Source organism: Camellia sinensis, chromosome 11 (genome assembly GCF_055761805.1).
Source record: "Camellia sinensis isolate YWXY chromosome 11, ASM5576180v1, whole genome shotgun sequence".
NCBI lineage: Eukaryota > Viridiplantae > Streptophyta > Magnoliopsida > Ericales > Theaceae > Camellia > Camellia sinensis.
The window spans coordinates 54,238,658-54,258,529 of NC_138971.1; the positions used below are offsets into that span (position 1 = coordinate 54,238,658).

General features: G+C 42.0%; 1 protein-coding gene across 1 annotated transcript; it reads left to right on the top strand.

Moving 5' to 3' along the window:
• Positions 1-4,326: 4,326 nt before the first annotated feature.
• LOC114276559 (uncharacterized) lies at positions 4,327-19,855 on the top strand. The gene is made up of 3 exons (XM_082895037.1): positions 4,327-7,374; positions 18,865-19,124; positions 19,210-19,855. Exons 1-3 carry the CDS (start codon positions 4,327-4,329, stop codon positions 19,853-19,855), a joined length of 3,954 nt encoding a protein of 1,317 aa, XP_082751163.1.
• Positions 19,856-19,872: the final 17 nt, after the last annotated feature.

Sequence of the window (19,872 nt, forward strand, 5' to 3'; positions counted from 1 at the left end):
GCACCCATCACCCAAAGGGCTCCGGAGCGAATGCCCTTGGCTGTCCCAAAGGTAGAACCAGCGAAATCCTGGAAAGATACACTTCTTTCCCCTATCACCCAAGGGGCTCCGGAGCGAAAGCTCTTGGCTGTCCCGAAGGTAACTGGTGTGACGAAGAAAGTCACATTTCTCCAGAAAGCTGAAGGTTTGAGAAAGATTACTGAAGATTATGTGAAAGCGTCGAAGCAGTACGCAACTGTGAAGGCCACAGCCCGAACGAAGAGCTTTCTAATTCAGGCAAAAGAGGCTAATCAGTTTGCAACTACGACTTTTGTTGCAGCTTCAACGGGGGCAACAAAAAATGTTGTGGCCCAACTACTGAAAAGGGTAGAAGACTCCATTAAAATGGTGGAATTTTTCCAGAAGAAAGCCTCTGCTGAAAACATGGCCATCATTAGGGCCATTGGGAGGAAGATAATGACCCAAACTCCTGTTGATGGAAAAAAGGCCCTTGTTGTTGAAAAAATAGTTGCGGCCTACAAACCGATAGTTCTGTTTAGAGCACAAAATCAGTCAAACCAAATCTCAGTCAACTCTCAAGAGCCCAAGGAACACTCGTTGGTTCGACAAGATTCGAATAAGGAACACCCGTTGGCTCGACAGGGTTCGAATAAGGAACACCCGTTGGCCCGACAGCATAAGGAACACCCGTTGGCCCGACAAGGTTCGAATAAGGAACACCTATTGGCCCAACGGGATTTGAATCAACATCAATTGGTCCGCTCTAAAAATGTAGGGGCCGTTTTGAAAATTCATAAGGAATTTGCAAAAACGCAAACAGTTCCTTCTATGCCCCTAGGGGCTCTACTTGATATGTCATCCGGTCCAGTTTCAAAAAGACAAAGGCGAAGAAGAAATAAGGCCTTAAAGAAACTTGAACTAAGAATAGTGGCAACAAATGTTATAGGAGCTATTGAAAGGGCTCTCTCGAAAGATGAACGCCAAAAACAAATTGAAAGTCCTGTCTTTGTTGGAAAGTCAAACGTGGAGAAGGGTAAGCAACCCTTGGGAAATGTTTCTATTTTGATTGAACTATCTATGGAGGGAATAAGAAAAGGGCCTGTAACAAGGTCCATAACCCGTAAGGCTCAAAACAATGCATCGCAGCCAGATGCTTCAAATATGAGTAATGTTGTGAGGGTTGAAAATCCTTTGTACGAACAACATGATTCTATCTCGTTTGTTTCAACGAATATTGGAACAATGAATTGAAAGATGTCAACAAAGTCGCAATTATGATGACTGAGGTTGAGAAAGAAGGTGAAAATTCGTAGGTCCAACAAGACCAAGGTCTCAAAGAAAAAGTGGTGGCCCTACAAGAACAACTTGAGAGAAAAGAACGGGAAATGGCTGCTATGTTGGAGCAAATGCAACAATTGCAGGCCCAAATAATAGGACCAGGAGGTGCACCCAAACAAATGACACAACCTGTTGTGGGGACATCCGTAGGCATACAAAGTACACTAGCCCCAGGGGGCAATGGTCCTTGTTACTCTGATCTAACCAGTGGTGGTATGAATCCAATGCTCATGGCCATGATTGATGATATGGTGAGGAGACAAGTAAAGAAAGTCAAAGAAAAAGATTATGAGAACTTTTGAATAATTACAAAACCTTACCCAGCATGGGTAGATACTATTCCATTCCCTTCTAGTTTTTCCCAACCAAATTTCAAAATGTTTGATGGAACAGGAGATCCAAGACAACATGTGGCTCATTTCCATTCAAGATGCGGGCCAATAGCCCAGAATGAGGCCCTGTGCCTGCAACTATTTGTCCAATCACTTGAAAGTTCTGCATTTACTTGGTATGCTAATCTTCCTGAGGGATCAATCCTAAATTGGGATTCCAATGTAAAGGAGTTCCTTAAGCAGTTCTGCAACACACAAAGACGAGTTGGAGTACCAAAACTGATTGAGACCAAGCAACGTGACAATGAGTCTGTTACAGATTTCATTGCAAGATGGCGAGCTTTGACATTTGCTTGTCCTCAAAAGTTTACGTAATTAGAGTTAATTCGGATATGCCTTAACAACTTCCGACATAAGCTCTCTACAGCTCTTATGGCTCAAACTTTTGAAGGATTCAATGATCTATGCACTAAAGCTCATGATATGAAGCTGCATCTAGCTAAATGAAGCAGGCCTAAGGCCGTTGAAAGGGTTGAGTCCTCGACTGCAGCTACAATCGCAACCAGAAAGAAGAGTCCCGTTGTAGTAGGGGCTAAAAAGCCCAAGGAATTTAAAAAGGTGACTATGAAAGAAAGGTTAAAGAAGAAATATTCTTTCATGGATGATCTGGTCGAAGACCTATTTGAAGATCTGTTCGAGCAAAAGTTGATTGCTCTCCTTGAGGTGAAAAGACCACATGAGGTAAGAAAGACCAACGATCCAAAGTATTGCCCCTACCATCGTTTGATTAGCCATCCGATAAAAGAGTGCTTTGTTTTGAAAGATAAAATTCAAGAACTTTTGGACTCTAAGATTATCGAGCTCCCTCCTCAAGAGAAAGCAGCTGCTAACCCAATCACTATCGACAATGATAATGAAGGTGAATGGGTTGTTTATCAGTCAAAAAGCATGAAGAAAAAATAAAATGCCACAGTGAAAGCTAGAAGTGTGGTTGATTCGACAACACAAGGGCCAAAAGTTTCCAAAAAGCAAAAACCAAAAGTTTCTAGGAAACAGAAAAAAGCCAAAGTAAGTAAGAGAAAAGAAAGAAGAACCCAAAGAAGGAACAAGGAGAGAAATTGGTCCCTGATGAGCAGTTAGAGCAATGTCCCATTGTCTCAGTCACATTGGAAGAATTTATACCTTCAAAATTTCAATCTGTGGAGTTGCAGACATACTTTGATAAAAGGAGGTAGGAAAAGTTTACTTTGGCCCCTTACTTAACCATCATTGTTTTGAGTGATGACGAGGAAGATGAAGGTGAAGTTGGTTTCAAAGTTAGGGAAGGAGATTGCATTACATCTCCTATCTGCATACCTGACTCACCAAAGTATACACCAACTTCTCCAGAATACACACCAGCCTCACCAGAGTATACACCAGCTGCTCCAGAGTACACAACAGAAGCCTTTTCTCCAAAATATTCACCAGTACCACCAATGTATTATCAAAGCACTCCAGAATATATAAGGGGAGCAGAACAAGGAGACACCAGGTGTAGGTCCGACTCTGAGCTTATGAAAAAGGCGAAAAAATGACTACACTTCAAGGATGATGAAAATAATGGCAGGTGTATGTCGGATGATGAAGTATGGAAGCATTCAAGTAAACAAGCAAAGTCATCTCAAGTTGAGGATCCTAATGAAGATTGGGAACTTGACTTTTCTCCTGATGGTTCACCATATACATCCCTAGCTAGGACATACGAAGAAGAAAGTGTATCAAGTGACCACTTTGACTTTCTTTGTAATGTCATCACTGTGGATGTAAATTTTGAAGAGCGAGAAATACATATCATTCGCAATCCAGGTGATGATGAGAAAGCAAAAATTGAAGCTAGAAAGGAAGCGAAACATCAGGCAAAAGTAATATTCTCTTTGAAAGATGAGGGTTTTGAAGCCCATCAAAATTTGATTATTGAAAGAAATCAAATTTCTGGACACCCTTTCCCTAATTGGGTTGAATGGGCTTAGTTCCCACGAGGATATGTAGTACCAAGTTTTTCTTTATATAATGGGACAAGTTGTCCAAGGCGCCATTTGGTTCGTTTCCTTGCACAATGTGGAAACACAGTAAAAAGCCAGGCGTTACTTCTACGGCAGTTCGTTCTTTCTTTAGAATGATGGGCAGCAAATTGGTACTTCAGCCTGCCAACTAATTCAATCCCAGATTGGGCCACTATGGCTGATCGATTCTATAGGACATTTTATAAACCATGGCCAATAGAAATTGGGATGTCAGAACATTTGAATGACGAAGGTATATCTTCTCAAACATATGATTTCATAGAAGGCACAATTGAGGAGAAGATTAAAACTGCCCTTGATCTTCGAGAGATGGGCACTTATCGCCCAAGAGATTTGTTTCCTTTATGGGTAGAGCAAACACCATTTCCTGAAGGACACGAACTTCCAAATTTTGTCCTATATGAAGGGTATGGAGCGTTTTTTGAAATAGTGTGGGGAAATAGCTCAAAATCAAGAACTTTGCCTAAAACAATTCCCTCTTTCTTTGGAGGAGATCGCCTTTGACTGGTATTGTTCCTTCGATGGAGTCGCGGTGCCTAGTTGGGAGGCCATGAAGAATGGTTTTAAAGAATCTCAATGCTTTTATAGACATGACTCCCCGGTACCTAAGAAATGGAAGAAGAATGCAGCTCCAGGAAAATGGAGAATTGATTGATGACGATGATCACCCTGCAACTGGACCAGTTAACATGGTCCAAATAAGTGAGGGAATAAAAAAAGTTGAGGTCAACGAAAAGGCGGTTGCTGAAGTATGCCAGACTTACTTGACCTACTGGAGGAAATTACAAAATCCTCAGGACTCTCAAACGTCAGAAGTTCCACAGGTTTTGCTGGAGGAAGAGCAAGTGAAATATGATGTACTAGCTCATCTAAAGAAAATTCCAGCATTGTTGAGCGTATATGATGCACTGAAAATGTCTCCAGAGCTTCAAAAGTCTTTAATGCATACCTTGTCCAAGCCAGAGGATTTCCACAAAGAAATCGAGGGTAGAAATCAAGAGAAGGCAACTATATGCATGGCTATGGTAACCTTTGGTGACAAAGACATGTGTGCTGATATGACAGACCATAATCGGCCTTTGTTTATCACTGGGCTTATCTATGATGTGAAAATTTCTCGAATTCTGGTTGATGGAGGATCTGCAGTAAACCTCCTGCCTCGAAGGGCCTTAAACTTATTGGGGGTTCGAATTTCACAACTTCGCCCAAGTCGTTTGGTCATTCAAGGATTTAATCAGAATGAACAACGCCTAATGGAGAAGATTGAATTGCGAACCAAGTTTGGGGATATTGAAGAAAGCACTGAGTTCTTGGTCATTGATGTAGACACCTCTTACAATGCTTTGCTTGGGAGACCATGGATACATAATCATCATGCAGTGCCGTCAACTTATCACCAATGTATTAAGTACCCATTGCCTTCACCCAAAAAAGAAGGGACAATTGTGGCTGACAATGATCCATTTGGAGAAGTAGAGGCCTACTATGCTGATGCTCGCTTCTATACAAAGACTTCACAAAGAAAGGGAAAAGATGTGAAGAAGTCTGAAGATACTCCGAATGACAAAGATACTCTAGAGTCTACTCTAATTTCAACAAAAAGAACTTTCCGATATGTGCCAAAGTCCGAAAGGAAACCGGGGGCAAAGGCTCTAGCCCTAATAAATCTAATTTTGGATCTCAAGGGTGAGTTCACGTTGCCATTAAGGAGGACAGAATGCACCTATGTGGAGAAATATAATAAGATTGTCGTCCCTCCTAAAGGAAAAGGGTTGAAACCCATAATATTCCACTCACTTGGAGATGTTGAACAGAAAGTGAAAATTGAACAAGTGCCAAAAGAAAACATCTCAAGTTTTGAGAAGCCTACCTTCAGTGTAGAAATTACACAGATGTTGCTAAAAGTTGGTTTAGATCTTGAAAAAATACCAAAAACAATGACACCCTTTGACTTTGCATTAACACCTTCGCAGAGGCAGGCTATCCAGCAAGGCGGCATTATCACCACTAGGACAGAAGGGTTAGGCTATCGGGGTGATGAGGAAAAATTTCCAGTAAACATGACTATCACTCAAGATGTGTTGGAAGATGTTGACCAAGATGCAGCTCAACCTGCACCAACAAAATTTGAAGCAGGAGGCCAAGCCACTGTGGATGACCTTCGGGAGGTAAATTTGGGTGATGAAGGAGAAAACAAACCAACCTTCATTAGTACAAATTTAAAGGAAGAAGAAGCTCAGCAATATATTTCCTTCTTAAGGGAGTATTGCGACATATTCGCATGGAACTACAGTGAGATGCCTGGTCTTAATCCAGAGATTGCAGTCCATAAGCTTGCAATTCACCCTGAGAAATGCCCAGTTAAACAGTCTCAGAGGCGAACTCGACCAGAGCTTACACCCCAGATTGAAGCTGAAGTCGACAAGTTTATCAATGCAAGATTCATCAAGGAAGTCAAATATCCAACCTGGCTAGCAAACATAGTGCCGATCAAGAAAAAGAATGGTCAAATCAGGGTTTGCATTGATTTCTGTGATCTCAATGAGGCTTGTCCTAAAGATGACTTTCCTTTACCTATCACTGAACTTCTTGTAGATGCAACTACTAGGTATGTAACCTTGTCCTTTATGGATGGATACTCAGGATATAATCAAATTCGAATGGCACCAGAAGATGAGGAAATGACTGCATTCAGGACTCCGAGAGGAGACTTTTGCTATAAGGTAATGCCTTTTGGCCTGAAAAATGTTGGGGCCACGTATCAAAGGGTGATGACTGTAATTTTTGGTGATATGCTCCATGACACCATCGAATGCTATGTTGATGATCTTGTCGTCAAGACAAAGGAAAAAGAAAACCATGTGGAAGATTTGAGAAGAATCTTCGAACGTTTGAGGAGGTATAAACTCAAGATGAATCCACTAAAATGTGCATTTGGAGTTTCCTCAGGAAAATTTATAGGGCTTGTGGTTCGAAACAAAGGGATTGAAATTGACCCAACCAAGATTAAAGCCATTGCGGAAATGCCTCCTTCACGAAATTTAAGGGAATTGAAGGGGCTACAAGAGAGATTAGCCTATATCAGAAGATTTATTTCTAACTTGGCTGGTCGATGTTTGCCATTCTCAAGATTGATGAAAAAGGGTGTTCCATTTGAATGGGATCAACAATGCCAAAATGCTTTTAATTGTATTAAGGAGTATCTTTTGAAGCCTCCAGTACTCATAAGCCCAATAAAAGGGAAACCACTCTTGTTGTACATAACAGCCTTGGATGGTTCGTTAGGGGCACTGTTGGCACAATACAATGAGCATGGGAAAGAAAATGCCTTGTATTACTTGAGTCGTACTTTGGTTGGGGCAGAAGTCAATTACTCTCCTATCGAAAAGACATATCTTGCCTTGGTGTTCGCCTTGCAAAAACTAAAGCACTATGCCTTGAAACACGAAGTCAAGTTGATATCAAGAGCAGACCCCTTGAAATATATACTTTCACGGCCCATACTTTCAGGGAAAATTGCAAAGTGGGCTGTAATTCTCCAACAATTCACAGTTGAATATGTTCCCCAAAGAGCTGTAAAGGGGCAGGCTCTACCAGATTTTTTGGCAGCACATCCTATACCTAATGACTCACCACTAGTAACTGATTTACCAAATGAAGAAGTTATGTGTAGACGCACCCGAACGTCCCGGGAAAATCCCGTTCTGTTCAATAGGCTCACCACAGTTCGGACTCAATGTCGCAATTCTCAATCTGATCTTGCAAAGTGCAATGCGAGATTGATAAATCACCAAAGAGTCCAAATCCAGCAAATCGTTTTGGAAAATTAATTTTTAGAAAGAAGTACCAAACATGGACTGCTTTGCTAGATACAGAGTCGCCACTTAAATATTTTATTTTGGAGAAATTTAGGAAACCCTGACTCGTGCCTAAGGCCACATGTCCGTCATCACCAAAGTTACCTCGGCTCGGGAACTTGGGTACGAGAGGGGAAGGTCATGCAATGAGCACCCCCGCTCGCTCGATCAAAGATCGGCCTTTACTAACATGATATCTTGTTTTTGAAAACACATGTGCTCTTATTCCGGTTATTAACCTAGAATTACTATGTGATGCGCACAGCATAACAAGTATAGACTAGACTGCCTAATTTGGAACAAAGCATTGCATATCCGTGTGTTTGAAAAATGGTTTGAACTTTGCTACCCGCAAGTAGGCTAAAACACAGATTTCGATGAATTATTCCAATACAAGCAATCTAACCTTCACCCACAAGCATTCAGGCAATTATATCACATAAGCAGTTAGCCTTATGGTAAATATGCTATCATGACAGTCACTCACACACATGCAAGGATGCTAAAGCATAAACACTTACCGAGTACTCCGAGCCAAAATGAAAGCTATGTTAGAAATCAATGCATGATCCTAACTATGTCAAGAATGCCTAATGCAACACATACAAAATGCAACTAAGATAGGCTCGACTATTCTAAAATGTCATGTGAAATGCAATTTGATATATGTATTCAAACAGGAATTGAAATATAATGCAATTAGTATAATGCGCCGAGCCCGGTGCATGCAAGACAGATGAATGGATGCAAACATACAAGAATAAGGATGCTAATTGAAACATGCTCTAAAACTAACTATCGTAAGCTGGTAAATAAAAAGGAGAAAGAAATGAGGGTTGGAAGACATGCATCACACACACGCACACTTATTTGCAACATTGCCCTCTCGGAGGAGCGTCCGAATGAATAATACATAACCAACTAGCTAATCTAAGCTAATCTAATTAAACTAGTTATTACACAACAAAAATGAATAACAAGGTACAGCTAATTATTACACAACTCTAATTAATCAACAAATTAACTAAGTAAGCGATTTAAACAAGCATGTAAACTAAATGATGTAGGTTGCCTCAGCTCTACTTTGAATGACAAAGGATGCATGCATGCTCGAGTCACCTTGTTCGGAAATCCCTTGCGACTCCCCGATTTGCCTCTGTTTGCAACTGATCTCAAAAACTTGCACCAAGCTCCAGAGAGATGAAACTCCACCCTAGGAATCTGTGAGAGGGCTGCCGACCAGCTATTGGCCTTGGAGACCACCTACCGACCACTTTTTGTGGTAAAAACTAGAAAAAGTGGTCGGCCAGCCACTTTATCTGGTTGGCCGACCAGTTTTTGCTGCTGGTTTTTGGTTTTCTACAACAGAGGGCAAGAAAGGGGCATGGCAAAGTATTTGCAACACATGTATGCGCGACCACCCTCCCCATCATTACATAAGCTCAAGGGAGTGTAGGTCTCGATCCTCGGGCCATCAATCACGCATCTCAATGCATGGTGGCCGAAGAACCGAATTGCGTAACTCAATATGAAATGAATGCACATATAAACACGTAAGGCCTAAAACTCCATCATGTTTAGTCAAGAGTGTCGGCGACCGGGAATTGAGGCACGTTTCATCACTTTGAGTATGAAACGCCCCTCGTTTCCCATGTTCAGACTAACTCCTATCCCAAACACAATGCAACAAACATGTGTAGACACCCCATTTTTGACCGACCTTAAGACTCAGACGCCACTGATTGAGTGCTTGGTGATGTTGCATATCGTGCTCGTTCAGAGGTTTCGGACTCTCGGCTGCGGGCCTTGCCTCCGGACTTCTGGACTCTTTCATGCTTTGCCTCGGTTTGCGAACCAGGCTCTGTTTTCTTTGTTTTCTCTTCCCGAAGGGAGGAAGAGGTCTCGTAGATCATCTCTCAGTGGCCGTAGGCTACGTTTCGTGGTCGTAGGCCATTTTGCTCGTTTAGAGTCCGGTTTCCGGTTTTTCGGAGTCGTTGGCCGTGTGCCTCGGTTCGGGACCGCCTAACCACCTCCGTTTGTCCCGGTTTTTGGCATACATCTTATTTGCTCCCTTTTGAGGGACACTGCGGTCCGAGAGACCAACTTCCTGGTCGAACACCACTCCCGGTGCCCAACAGTCAGTTTTCGGGGCCCCAAACTGCGCGTTTCGGCCCCCGAACCTTCATTTTGCATCGGTTTTGGTTCATTTTTGGCAGGGACCTCTGTTTCATTATTAGGAAGGTCGTAGAAGGGTGGGAGGCCAATAATTGTTCCGGCAACCAGTTATATTTCCTCATCGCCCTCCGTCGCCCGTTTTTCTCACTTGAAAGCCAATGTTGACCACCTTAAGGCCACTTTTTCCAGCTCTAAACCACATATTTGTGTTGTACACACCTGGGAGGCCACCAATATCATATGGTCGGCTACTAATTATGTTTGACCCTTTTGAACCCCTCCAAAAAGTGGGCTTTTCTCTCTCCTGGTTTACTTTCTCCAGTTTTTGACCATATGGTTGTGTTGTGCACACATGGGAGGCCACCAATCCGAGATGGTCGGCCACTAATGTTGATTGACCCTTTTGACCCTTGGCCGGCCGGCCATAGGGGGTGGCCGGCCGGCCACCTAAGCCCAAGAAAACTGGCCGGCCATGTTCCTTGCTACAGGTACATCTCAAATATGCATCTCTTTCCCCCCCAAATTGTGTATCTGGGGGGTGCATTTTTTAAGGGAAACTTGACTCATTTTCCCTCCATTTTTCCCCCATTTTCCCCCTCTTTGGCCTATATAACAGGGGCTCCAGCTCTGATTTTAGGGTTACAAAAAAATCCCCCTCAAGCCCTTTGCATTATATCTCTCTCCCTCTCTATTCAAAGCTCAAAAACTCTCAAGTCCTATACCCCTTTCTTCATCAACCCATAGTCCCACCCTTCCATCCTCCATTCCAGCAGTTTGAGGGTGTTCTCCAGAGCCTAAGACTGCTGCATTTTGGTCCAAGAGTTGCCAAAAGATTGGTCTACAAGGGTAAGCTCCATTTCCCCCTTTTTGGTCCATATTTTGCATGCTATTCTAGCTCCTTGTGCTTGCTGTTTTGGGCTCCGACCCTAACTGGAGTTAGGCTTATTTTGAGCTCCTTTTCACTTTTGTTTAAGGGCCTCTCACTGTTTGGGCCTCCTTGTTGCACTTGCTTCATTATCCCTCTTGTATGCCTATTCTTTGTGTAGTATTTTTGGCCTACGTGTAGACTGTTTTGAGCTCTTTCATGAACTGAAAAGTTGCTTACAATAAGCCCTTATTCAACATTGTTGAAGGGCTCATTGCTGTTTGAGGCTTCCATTTGCTACTTGCCATTATATCTCTATTTTGGCCATATTTTTGCATGATTTGTTAGCCTCTTTTGCTTCTGTTTTTGGGCTGTGGTCCGAACTACAAATAGACTTATTTTGACCCCATATTCATGTTTCATTAAGGGTCTTTCACTGTTTGAGGCACCCTTTGTATACTTTGTGTTATATCTCTCCTTTTGGCCTTATTTTGCATAGCATTTTGAGCATTCTTGCATACTGTTTTGGGTCCGGCCATCAACTGTAAAGTGCATTATTTTTTGCCCCTCTTCAACATTGTTGAAGGGCCCCTTTGTGTTTGAGGCCAGAAACCTCCACTTGCTTCTTTGGCCCTCTTTTGACCCATTTCTTACATGAGATCTTAGCCATACCTGTGCTGGTTTTTGTGGTTTTCCATAAACTGTAAAATATCATATTTTGGGCCCCTCTTCAACATTGTTGAAGGGCCCTCATCTTTTGAGGTCTTCAGCTGTGACTTGCTTCTTTATCTCACATTTAGGGCCATTTTTGCATGCTAGTTTTGCCCTATTTTTGTTTGCTGTTTGGCCTCACTTAGAACTGAAAACATGCTTATTTTAGGACTGCCTTGAATCTGTCTTCACATGTCATAAGCAAATAATGCATGCTTGATGTAGCTACAAGTCATTTCATGTGCTTAATCTTGCATTTCGGGACCATTTTCATGCATCGGGTGCCTTGTGTTCATGATTCGGGGCTGTTTTGGGTCATATTTTAGTGCTGAAATTTTCATGTTTTCATGCCATATTCCATGCCTTGCCATGTCTTGTTAGAGTGGCATTTTGTGGCTTAGGGTCGGTCCTCGGTTTGCGTGCATATGTGCACGCATTCCGAGTTATCTCATTTTCATCTGATGGCCTCCTATGTGAGTGTGGCTGAGGTCCACTTGTGTTGGTGTAAGTCCATTGCGCATTGTGTATGCCATGTTATCTCGTGCATCGTGTATGCCATTTCATAGCATTGTGCATGCTAGGTTGTATATTAGTTGCATTCATGCATATCATGCATATTGCATTGTGTTTGGGATAGGAGTTAGCCCGAGCACGGGAAACGAGGTACGTTTCGTACTCCGAGTGACGGAACGTGTCTCAATTCCCAGTCACCGACACTCCGAATTATCCATGATGGAGTTAGGATTTAGTTGAGTTTTCATGTGCATTCATCCTATATTGAGTTGCACATTTCGACTCCTCGGCCATCATGCATTGAGATGCGTGGTTGGTGGCACGAGGATCGAGGCATGCATACATTTGTGAAAATACATTGCTATGCTCCTTTTCTGCTCTCTGTTGCAGCAAATCAAGAATCAGCAGTCTTCCGGGACTTGGCGCGCTTTCCAAGAATAAATTGTAAAACAGAGGCTAATCGGGACATCGCCATGGATTTCCGCGCAAGGCAGCCCCGGCATGCATCATCCATCATCGGAAAAAGAGTCAAGGTAGTCCCTGCCTTGCATGCTAGTTTATTATTTTTCTTAGTTAATTTGTAAATTAATTAGGGATTTGTATATTATTTGGACTGTATTATTTGGACTGTACTATTTATTCGGACCCTCTGCGCGAGGGCAATGTTGTAATAAGTGTGCGTGTGTGTGATGTATGTCTTCCAACCCCACGTCTTTCTCCCTTTTATTTACCCGCTTATGATGGTTAGATTAGGGCATGTTTTCATTAGCATACAGTATGATAGCATGTTTGCATCCATTCATCTGTTTTGCATGCACCGGGCTCGGCGCATCATACTAACTGCATTGTATTTTCAATTTCAAGTTGAATACATGTTAGCTGTAGCATTTCATATGCCATGTTTAGAATAGCCGAGCCTGCTATAGTTGCACTCTTGCATGTGTTGCATTAGGCATTTTAGCATATTTAGGATCATGCATGGATTTCTAATTAGCTTCTGTTTTGGCTTGGAATACTCGGTAAGTTTTATGCTTTAACATCCTTGCATGCGTGTGAGTGACTGCCATGAATAGCATGCTTACCATGAGGCTATATGCTTATGTGATATAACTGCCTGAATGCCTGTGGGTGAAGGTTGGGTTGTTTAGATTGGAACAAATCATTGACTGTGAGTTTAAGCCCACTAGATAGTGGCAAAACCATCTTTTCTTAAGCCCACCCGAGGGTGGCAAAATCTGCATTTCAAGCCTACTTGCGAGTAGCAAACCGTCTTTCAAAAACAAACATGAAATGTTTCATTCCAATTCAGGCAACCCAGTCTATACTTGTATGCTGTGCGCATCACATAGTAAATCTAGGCTAAAAACCGGGATAAGAACGCATAAAGTTTTCAAAACTAGATATCATGGTTAGTAGAGACCGATCTTTGATCGGGCGAGCGGGGGTGCTCACGAAGTGACCTTCCCCAATCGTACCCAAGTTCCCGAGCCGAGGCAACTTTGGTGATGACGGACACGTGGCCTTAGGCAAATGAGTCAGGGTTTCCTAAATTTCCCCCAAAACAAAATATTTAGGTGGCGACTCTGTATCTGGCAAAGCAGTCCATGTTTGGCACTTCTTTCAAAAAAATCTATTTTCTCAAAACGATTTGCCGAATTTGGACTCTTTGGTTCAGACTTAGAACCATGACAAATTTTAGAGTCCTGAGCTGTAGTGCCCCCAAATGAACAGAACGGGACTCACCCTCCCGGGGCATTCGGGGACGTCTACAACATGGCACACATAATGCAACTTCAAGCACGCAACCTAATGTAATACAACTTAGACATGCAAACATGCAACTAGCATATGCAATGTTGTAAACTATATGGCATACACAATGCTCATGACACTAGCATATACAATGTACATGGAAACTAACATACACAATGCGATGAAAATAGCATGCACAACGTAATGATCAATATGCAACAACATGTCATACTTCAATGTTATGAACTACATGGCATACTCAATGCGGAATGGACTTAAACCAAAATGAATAAGCCTCAGCCATATCCAAATCAGTGGCCATAGATGATAGAATTAAGGCACACAAAACACATGTGAGCATGCACAATGCAATGGACCAAGCTTAAGGCACAAAACACAACTTTCCAAATGCATTGAAAGGATGAAACATGAAGTGCAAGGGCATATGTTCCGGCCCTGAAATGGCATACAAAATGACTTCGAATCATGCAAACAACTCATGTAATGCATGTTGAAGGGCTCAAATATCGAAAACTAGTGAAACATATTACACTAGAGGCATGCAAGGTGATGCTCAAATGACCAAACCAACCCTAAACAGACCCTATGCAAGCCAAAACAGTAGCAAAATAAGTTGGGATGATGGCTTTGAAAGGCACAAAAATGGGGCTCATGCAATGGCTCACAAATAGGGCATAAAAGCACAACTCTAAAGAGCACTTAAAGAGTGAAAAATATGGAAATATAGCAGCTCCACATGCTCTGAAATAACATCCCCAATGATGCCAAAACATGCAAATATCTCAAGTTAGGCATGCAAAAGACCTCAAAACTCAAAGCTAGTCAAGGCTATTACACAACATACATGCATGGCAAGCATCATTCGACCAAGAGGCTTCAAAATAGAGCTAAGGCAGCCCAAAATATGAACAAAACCATGTTGGAACAAAGCCAAAATGTGCTAGAATAAAGAGCCAAAACATTATGCATTCAAAGCTAATGAACAAGATTTACACTACAAGCATATGAAGCATGCAAGAGGCTATTAAACCAACCATAAACAGAGCCATGACATGCCAAATGATGACCAAAAATCTACTGAAATGGAGCTAAAACATGCTAGATTGACATGCTACCTTGATGAGCCATAAATGGGAATCCACTACGCATATGAGAAGCATGCCAAGGGTGACCAAACCAACCATGGATAGTGTCACGACCCAAACCCGGCCCTATGGGTTTAGCACCGTAACCGGCCAGTAATCCGAGATTACCGAAGGCCTGCTGAACAGTAATACAGTGAAACAGAGTACAGGGCCTGGCGGAAGCCAATACAGTAAATAAATAGTGTCCATTGAGCTGTGACAGTCTGTATGCAAAAAGGCTTTTCATACATTATACAAAAACAGTACAGAACAGTATACACAATATTCACATCCATTTAACTAGGGACTCAACCCCTAGTAACAGTACAGAAAACATTCCGTCTGTACAACACAGTATACAAAATTAACAGTCACACAGTACAGGGACCTAATCCCTGTATAACAGTACAGTAAACAGTCAGTCTATACAAAACAGTGAAACAGTACAAAAAGGGGGGGGAAATCTAAAACACCCCTAAGCCTTAACAGTAGGCTCGGAACCTCGCAGTGAGGCACAAAGGCTGGCTTGACAAAACTAGAGTAACCCTGACGCCTCTAGCTGCGGTCTGGTGCCTGTACACCTACATATATATATGAGCAGTGAGCTAAAGCCCAGTGAATAACATAAAGCGTAAAGGGGTTTAGAATGAATGTCCTTACAGTAATGGAAACAGTTCATTTCAATCAGTAATTCAGTTGCTCAGTACAGTAAACAGTCATATGTGGTACATCCATTAGCATAACAGTAACAGTAGGTCTTAAAAGACCGGACAGTAATGATGGCCATCAGTCAGTAAACAGTAGTGGTTCCACAAGGAAACCGACAGAGATCTCTGTGACAGTAACAGTAACAGTAAACCGTAGATACTAAGGATGCCACAGTACAGTTCAGAAATAAAGGACATACATTCATTCAGTAAATAATACCAGTTCAGTAAACAGTTCAGTTCAGTATTCAGAAGATAATCAGTTGAACATATCTTTACACAATTGTTACTCATAGAGTTCTGGGCTACAGTATGCTAGAGCGTGTCTCCCTAGTCGCCAACCCTACACAGTTAACAGATTGAACACACACTAAGCTACACAGTTGGGAAATCTCATAACTTAATCCCTAATTTGCCTTGGTGTGTTCTACAATGATATCCTCATCAAGATGCCTTAAACTAGGCCTAAGAATGCCTAGGATGGGATGAGGATGCAAAAATACACTTAGAAAACATTTCGCAAAGTTTGCTGAAAATAGGATCCTCGCTCGAGCGAGACTTTCTACGCTCGAGCGTAATTCCAAAATCAAAGGCTTCGCTCGAGCGAGGAAACCTTCGCTCGAGCGGTCTGCAAAACAGTAAAAGTACTGGATGTTGAAATTTTACGCGCGATGGTCGCTCGATGGTCGCTCGAGCGGAGCCCTGGACAAAGGTTCTCGCTCGAGCGGGGAATCCTTCGCTCGAGCGAGGAAGCCAAATCTGGAATTTCCAGATTTGCCTCCCAAGCTCAAACCAAGCATTCAACCACTCCAAACTCGACCTCTTGGGCCCAAATTCTGGAAAACATCATTAAATTCAATGTATAACAAGTTTCAAAGCTCAATTTATGAATTCAAGCCCCAAAGGTGAGTCAATTAGAACCATATTCAAACCCATTTTCAAGAATATGAAGAACATGCAAACATGCAAGGATTTAAACCAAATCAAAGCTTCAAAGCTTGTTCAAATGAGCTCATTCTTTTCAAAACAAGATGAAAACATGGTCTACTCTTACAACATGGACATGCATGTAACCATTTACCATGAATTCAACTCAAAACTCATTAATTCAACCATGCATGCAAGAAATGAGCTTCAATTCACCATTAATGACCCAAATCATGACTTAGTTCTACAATGAAGCATGAACCGTGCAAGAACTAGTTCAATAGCATCAATAAGAAGATAAGATCCTTACCTAGAGCTTGAATTAGAAGACTAGGAGCTCAAATATGCAATCTATACTTCAATTCCCAAACAATGCCAAGCAAGATCAAGCAAATCTCTCAAGAACAACTCAACTCTCTCTCACTCTCTAGCTTGGGTCGGTTGAGGCAAGAAGAGGAGAAGAAAATGTTTGGTTTGATCACATATGTGGAGTGTTCAAAGACTCAAGTGTGTGTATATGAGATAGTGGCAAAATGGTAAATATGGCAAACTCTTTAATTGGCTTATTTTAATCTAATTTAATCATACCTAATCAATTTTCAGATAATTATACCATAAAATCATATTAAATATGACGATCATAATACACTAACCCATTTCCGGTTCGGCCGCCGATAAGGCCTTCAAATAGCAGTTTAAACATATAAACATGAACAGATCAAACAAACAGTCAACAGATAAAATGCAATTCAAACAGACGTATTCACTCAATTCAGTTTCAATTTCAGTCAGTCGGTTCAGTATTTCATTCAGTTCGATTATCAGTTAGTTATCAGTCATTATCAGCTTCATTTAACAGTAATCGGTGATTAACGGTAATCAATCGGTCATAAATCAGTAAACAGTACGAGGGTTGTTACAGATAGAGTTCTAGGCAGGCCCTAAAAGGCACCAAAAAGTGCCTAAACCAAGCCTTGAAAGTATGAAAATGTATGCTCCTTTGATAGGCCAAAAATGCAAGCAAACAAAACCAAAAGAGAGGGGGTCAGCCCCCTCTGGTTTTAGGCCTCAAAACCACATGCCTACCACTGAAAATCTACTGGATTTCAGTGGCTAGAAGGCCAAGCAAAGATTAATTCAAAGGCCTCAAGACATGGCACAAAACAAGGCCAAACAAAGCACAAATGGGGTAGAACACCCCCAACACCCAAGAGGCCTTAAACAAACATCAAAAACACTTTAAATACAAGACTTTTTTTCAGTTGAAATCAAAGCCCAAATAAGCATGCAAATATGGCTAAGAGAATGATCAAGACAAAGCTTAAAAGGGGAGAAAGGGATTACCCTTGAAGCACTGCAATACCAGCAAGTTTCTCAACCAAAAACTAGCTTTTCAACCTCCAAAAAGGTCCTCTAAGAACCTTAGTCCAATGGTGGGGTGTATGGTTAAGAGTTGTGGTGTAAAGGTGAAGAACACCACACACTTTAGGCACCAAATATAGAGATAAAGAGGGAGATATACACTTATACCTTAGACAAAATTCAGAACTTGTGGAAAGGAGAGGGAGAGCCTCTCTTATAGAAAAACACAGGTTCAAGCTTCTTGGAGAAGCTAAAACTTAGATGCAATCCCTCCATACGTATATAGAGGATACAGTCTGTGCCCTCCAACTGGCACAACTGGCATCCACTCAGTCTGCCAAAACAGGGGGAAAGCTGCCGACCACTTTTAGTGGTTGGCCAACCACCTAAAGTGGTCGACCAGAAAAGAAAGTGATCGACATGTGGTGGCTTCCACACTGAAAGCAAGCCAATGGTAGGGTGGGAGACCAATAAATGCAGCCCAAAGACCAAGAAAACTAGTTTCCCAACTAGAACATCGGCTGGCGAGGAGAAAAGTGGTCTCCCACCCTTGTACCACCTCCCAAACAAGGAAAACAAGGTTTGTACCAAAAACAAACCAAAACGGATGCAAAACGAGAGTTCGGAAGGCAAAGCGCGCAGCCGGGAGCCTCGAAACCTAGCTGTTGAGCACCAAAAGTGGTATACGACCACAAAAGTGGTCTCCCGGACCACAGTGTTCCTCTAGGTAGAGGCAACAAGGTGTGGTTCAAAAATCACGCCAAGCGGAGAATATTAAGCGGTCCCGAGACAAGGCGGCGCGGCCAAAGGCTCCAAAAATCGAAAACTAGTCTCCAATGGGAAAAGTGGCCTATAACCACGAAAAGTAGTCTACGACCACAGAGAGATGGCCTACATGACCATTCCCTCCCTCCGGGAAGGGAAAACAAGACTTGGTCCGCAAACCGAGCCAAAGCACAAAGAGTTCCAAGGCCTTGAGGCAAAGCTCTCAACCAAAATTCTGAAACCTCAGAACGAGCACAACATGTATCATCACCGAGCACTCAATCGATGACGTCTGAGTCTTAAGGTCGGTCAAAAATGGGGTGTCTACATTATGCAAGTAGAAATCCAGAAAGGATGGGAGATGTATTTTGATGGAGCTTCAAGGAGTCCAGATGGCAAGAAGCAAGAAAATCCTAAAAACAATAAAGCTGGAATTGGAATTGTGTTTATGACTCCAAACAATGCTATAATCACCCATTTTTTCGCCTTAAGTAAAGGATGCTCCAATAATGAGGCAGAATATGAAGCTATAATTGCTGGATTAAAATTGGCATTACAAATTCGTATTGAAGAACTCTCAATTTATGGAGACTCAGAACTGGTGGTAAGGTAACTCCGTGAAGAATGCATTGTTAAGAAAAACAAGTCTCATCCCGTATCATGAAAGGGCTGATCAATTGCTTTCGCAATTCAGGAAAACACATATTTTCCATGTGAAGAGAAGAACAAATGCTCAAGCTGATTCACTTACAAGTTTGGCTGCATCATTGACCCTACCAGATACCAAAACAATTACTACCACGGTAGGTGAAAGAAGGGTGTTACAACCTTTAAAAGAAGTTTTTGACTTGGTTCCAATCTTGGTCGTCACTACGAAGGGAGAAGGCGAGGAAGATTGGCGGGAACCATTCATAGCTTACCTTCAACATGGTAGGCTACCTGAAGATAAAGTAAAAAGAATTGAAATGAGATGTAGGGCTATCAAATTCATCCTGTGGAAAAATGGGTTATACAAAAGGTCTTTGGATGGAATGTACATACGGTGTATAGCCAAGGAGCGTATTCAAGAGGTAATGGCAGAAATACACGCAGGTGTATGTGGGGCACACCAAAGTGGTCTTAAATTACATATGCATCTAAAACGGTTGGGATACTATTGGCCAACTATGATTGCAAATTGCATAGATTATGCTCGAAGATGCCAAGTCTGCCAATTCCATGGGAACTTTCTCCACCAACCCCCAAAGCCTTTACATTTAACAACTTGTTCTTGGCCATTTGCAGCATGGGGTACGGACATTATTGGTCCTTTTGTACCTCCATCTTCAGCAGGATATTGATACATCCTAGCTGCAAC

What these genes read in the sequence shown, in the direction of transcription:
- LOC114276559 (XM_082895037.1), top strand. Translation starts at nt 4,327, where the DNA reads ATGACTCCCCGGTACCTAAGAAATGGAAGAAGAATGCAGCTCCAGGAA. An exon ending in TACCTAATGACTCACCACTA is followed by an intron (nt 7,375 to 18,864) that starts GTAACTGATTTA and finishes GTAGAAATCCAG; the next exon opens with AAAGGATGGGAGATGTATTT. An exon ending in GACTCAGAACTGGTGGTAAG is followed by an intron (nt 19,125 to 19,209) that starts GTAACTCCGTGA and finishes TTCGCAATTCAG; the next exon opens with GAAAACACATATTTTCCATG.